Genomic DNA, 4,899 nt, shown 5'->3' on the forward strand with positions numbered 1-4,899 from the left:
ACACACACACAGACTATTGTATACATAATAAATAAATATTTAATAAAAAAAAAGGTTCTTTTAATACATAGGGGTTCTCAAGAAAATTGGAAAGATTTCTGGCAAAGTTAATGACATTTATTTAGGGAAGGCTTAGTAGAATGGAAATTTGAATAAATGAAAGCAAGGAAATTCCTGATTTCTTATTAACGGGGATAAAGCATTTGACAAGGTTAACAGATTGAGAATCTTTTTTCTTCTTTGCTTTTTATACCCATGATGCATTTCCAGGTACGTTAGTTATTTGCTACAGTCTGATCACCTAGATAAGTGGGTTTTAACCTGAAAATGAATTGCCATCGAATGGACTCCTGTCGGCGCTGTGGTGGCTTCACACTCACCTTCAGGGTGTTGTCCATTGCCCATAGTTGCCCGGCCTGGTGTGGCCAGATAAACTATTTCCAAAAAGTTGAGCTTTACCACCATTGGAAGAACCACTGAGACAGCCATTAATCCCGTCACCTAGGAGGCAAATCTCTGTGAGTTCAAGGCCAGCCTGGTCTAACAGAGTGGATTCCAGGACAGCCTGGACTACACAGAGAAACCCTGTCTCGAAAAACAAAACAAAGCAAAAGCCACTGAGGCAGTTGGTCATATTTGATTTTTAAATAAAAAGAATAAGCATGAGAAACTGTTGCCCGAGCTTTGTTGGCTGCTCCATTTGTAAAGTCAGCTTTGGAGTTTGAAGGAGACACGGATAACGAGCAGCTTACTCTCAGTGGTTAGCCAGAAATGTTGCGTTAATAATTCAGTCACGCTTTATGAATGCAAGTGTGGTGGCCTTTTCTGTGTTTTGAGCCGGATTAGCTGTGTGGCTGCCTGCTCTGAACTTGTGATTCTCCCGTCTCAGCTTCTTCAGGTTACCTTACTGCTGTGGGCCACCACAGCCTGCATAGTGAACGCCTTTAATCCTGGCTCAAGAGGCAGCGGCAGGTGGATCTCTGCACATGGAGACTGCCTGTTCATTTCCCGGCTGCTCAGACCCAACATAATCACACAGAAACTGTATTAATTAAAACGCTGCTTGGCCTATTAGCTTAGGCATATTTCTAGCTAGCTCTTATATCTTAAATTAAGCCATCTCTGTTAATCTGTGCATCACCTGTGGTTGTGGCCTACCGGTAAGGTTTCGTCTGGCATCTGTCTCCTGTGGTGGCTACATGGTGTCTCCCTGACTCTGCCGCCTTTCTCCCTGCGTTCAGTTTAGTTTTCCTGCCTAGCTCTATTCTATAGGCCTAAGCAGCTTCTTTATTCAATGGTAATAAAACATATTCAGGCATACAGAGGGCATCCCACATTAGTAGATGTGAGTAGAAATCCAGCCTTGTCTACACAGTGAATTGCAGGACAGCCTAGGCTACATAGTGAGATCCTGTCTCAAAATTTTTTTCAGTTGATTTTAATGAACCTTAAATATTTCAAATTTAGACAAGACACTTGCAATTAAATTGTTTTAAACTAGTTTTGGTGTTTACATACTTTATCAAGTATAGTAAAATAATTTAACTGAGTTATTTTTTTTTTAAGCTTAAAGCTCTTTTTTTAAAAAAATATTTATTTATTATGTATACAATATTCTGTCTGCATATATGCCTGAAGGCCCGAAGAGGGCACCAGACCTCATTACAGATGATTGTAAGCCATCATGTGGTTGTTGGGAATTGAACTCAGGACCTTTGGACGAGCAGGCGGTGCTCTTAACCACTGAGCCATCTCTCCAGCCCCAAGCTTAAAGCTCTTTTAATGAAAAAAAGATAAGTTTAATCTCTTTAAATTAAAAAAAAAAGTGCAACTTTTTATAGCACCGTGTCCCATGGCACGGCAGTACATGAAGTGCCCTGCGGGTTTTGTCAGATTACAGCTTGCTATGGTTTGTTCCTGTTTTCCCTGGGCCCTAACCCTCTGAATAAAGACAGGAGGTAGAAAGTGAACACGCAGAGACAGAGTAGCGACCTCATACCTTCTACCTTTTCACTTTTAAGATAAAGACACAGACGTGAGCGCCAAGGAGAATGTGGATGACTTTGGCCTGCAAGACGCCCTGAGCAGTGAACCTGCAGATCTCTTTGCTTCAGCAGCAGAGGTGAGAGAAGTGTGTTCACGGTGAGGTAGTTTGCCATTGCATGACACAGTTGCCGTGTGCGTTGTGTGTGTGTGTGGGGGGGGGGGGTTCTCAAATATGTCTCTGCATTACGTTTGTGCCTGATGCCCACAGGGGCCAAGAGAGGTCTGTAGGTGCCCTGGAACTGAAGTCACAGATGGTTTTTGGCTACCATACGGGTGCTGGGAGTTGAACCAGGCCCGCAAGAGCAGCCTGTGCTCATACCCATCAAGTCATCTCTAGCCTGGTGTCGTGTTTTTCTTCACTTTTGTTTGAGACAGGGTTTTACTCTATACCCCATGCTGGCCTCGAACTCACCGTTCTTCTTCATCCTTCTGAGACTGGAATTAAGTATGCAGCCTAGCAACATTGTCTTTCTAGAGCCTGGAGAGATTACTCAGCACTTAAAATCACTGACTGCTCTCCCTGAAGACTCAGACTCTATTCCGGCATTCACATGGGCCTAATTCAGGATTCTGTACTGGCCTGCCCTTGGGGTCCTGACAGGATACATCCTCAGCTGCAGCCACTAGGAGCACTTCCTGTGCACATTCATTACGTTAACCTCCTGTCCCTCCCTCTTTATCTCTCTGACTGACTCCCTCCCTCCCTCTCTCTCCTGCTACTCTGTCCCCAGAGGCTGGTCTCTCCTCTCCCCTCCCCCCTCTTCCCATTCACTACTTCACCAGAGCTCTGTGTGACTTTCTCCCACTGGTTTGTTTTTGTATTTTTTTTTATTACAACACCCACATCCTTGGAAAATTTGAGGCCAGCCTGGGATAGTAAAATATTTTAGCACCGCTTCTAAGGTATAACTCAGAATATGAGTGTTACAAGATAAATTCTTTTGTAAGTAATATAGCTGAACGTGATCATATGCACCTTTAATCCCAGGACTCTGGAAGGCAGGCGAATTTCTGAAATTGATGCCAGCCTGGTCTTCAGATGGAGTTCCAGGATAGCCACAGCTACATAGTGAGATCCTGCTTCAGGGGAAGAAAAGATGAAAGAAGGGAAGAAGGGATCAGAATCCTGAGAAGTTAAACAGTGTGTGATAACTTGATAGATTTATTCAGAATTAAAAGATCTGTTTTCCCTGTTTAGAGTAAGACAATTACTGCAATAATCTTTTCTTTAGACTAGGCCAATCATTTGTCAAAGTGATTGACAAAATTTTCCTATATGTAAGCTTTGCTGCACGTTGATTTAGGTCATTTCCAGTGATAGCTGAAAATTATTTTTGAGAAATATCATGATACCTGTGTTGCAGGATGTTCGATCACACTGTGAACCCTAAGTTTGTGTTTGCACTAATTAAATAAAATCAATCTTGGGTCAGGAGGCGGAGTCAACAATGAGTTGATAGAAAGTAATCATAGAGAGTCAGAGGAAGTCTGGAAGATGGATAGAGAGGCACACAGGAAGTAGTAAGGAGGGACTTTGAGTTTAGCAATCATTTTTTGGTTTGGCTGAGCAGAAGGAAGCTGTCTTTCTGAGATGCCTGCAAAGAGGGAAGTTCAGCTACTTGCTCCTCAACCTCTCTGAGCTGGCAGTCTCTACCCCAGCTTCTGACTCTTGAGTCTTTTTTTATAAATGTTCTATTTACGCCTTTAATCCCAGCACTTGGGAGGCAGAGGATTAAAGAGGTCTCTGTGAGTTCGAGACCAGTCTGGTCTAAAGAGCTAGTTCCAGGACAGGCTCCAAAGCCACAGAGAAACCCTGTCTCGAAAAACCAAAATAAATAAATAAATAAAAATGTTCTATTTATAAATATATAAATATTTATATTTTTTTAATTTATTAAAAAAATTAAAATTTAGTTTTTAACTAAATCTCTATTAGAACAATAGTTTTAGTTCTAAGACAACAGCTTTCCTCAAGTGTCTGTCACCAAGAATTTGCACTACAGGCTCAACATCCCTGCCCTGAAATGTTTGATTCCAGTAATGTTATATAATGTTATATATGCATATGTATATATAAACACACACACACACACACACACACACACACATATATATAATTTGGAATGTTTGCATAATGACATATTTGGAGTACAAGTCTAGACACAAAATTCATTTATATTGTATCTAGAGAAATGGCCCAGCACTAGTTCTTGTCAAAGACATGGGTTTGGTTCCCACCAACCACATAGTGATTCACAACCATCCAAAGGCACATGTGGTGCACATACACACACGTAGCCAAAACATTAATACATGTAAAATAAATAAATCTATCTGCCATATAGCCTGAAGGTAATTTTAGGTAATATTTATTGTTTTGTACCTCAGGTGCAACCCCTATAAGGTGTGGTATGGCGTTTTCCATTGTGATATCACATCTGCACACAGGCTACAAGTTATGCACCATTCTGGGTGGGTTTTCATACCTGTATGATAAATGCTAAGTTATGTTAGTGTCAGCAGATACCAGAAAGCTGTTATTTCCTAGCCAGTGAGTGTTATAGCACCGAGATCAGAACTAACCTGATTTTTCTCTGTGGTCAGATTTACTGTCCTAAGTAATGTTGTCTTAAAAGGTAAAGAAACCCTAGTATTTGTGAAGCCGCGCAGGTCAAGAAGGCTCTCCTCTGGTTGCTGAGCCCTTCTTCCTGTAGCCTTCTTTCATCGTTTACATTTTCTTTTTTTTTTTTTAATTGAGAAAAGGAAAAAAAAAAGTTTCCGCCTCCTCCCAGTCTCCCATTTCCCTCCCCCTCCTCCCACTCTTCTCCCCCTCCCCCCACTCCTCTCCCCCTC

The 4,899-nt window shown here is 41.6% G+C and overlaps 1 protein-coding gene across 1 annotated transcript in view; it reads left to right on the top strand.

The window, feature by feature from the left end:
* The window catches only part of Miga1 (mitoguardin 1), a 49,977-nt gene that overhangs the window by 27,326 nt on the left and 17,752 nt on the right, over positions 1-4,899 (top strand). Inside the window, exon 9 of the mRNA XM_005357479.2 lies at positions 2,022-2,122. Coding sequence (XP_005357536.1) covers positions 2,022-2,122 — 101 coding nt within the window. The remainder of the gene's footprint in view (positions 1-2,021; positions 2,123-4,899) is intronic.

This window comes from Microtus ochrogaster, chromosome 21 (genome assembly GCF_000317375.1).
Source record: "Microtus ochrogaster isolate Prairie Vole_2 chromosome 21, MicOch1.0, whole genome shotgun sequence".
Lineage (NCBI taxonomy): Eukaryota > Metazoa > Chordata > Mammalia > Rodentia > Cricetidae > Microtus > Microtus ochrogaster.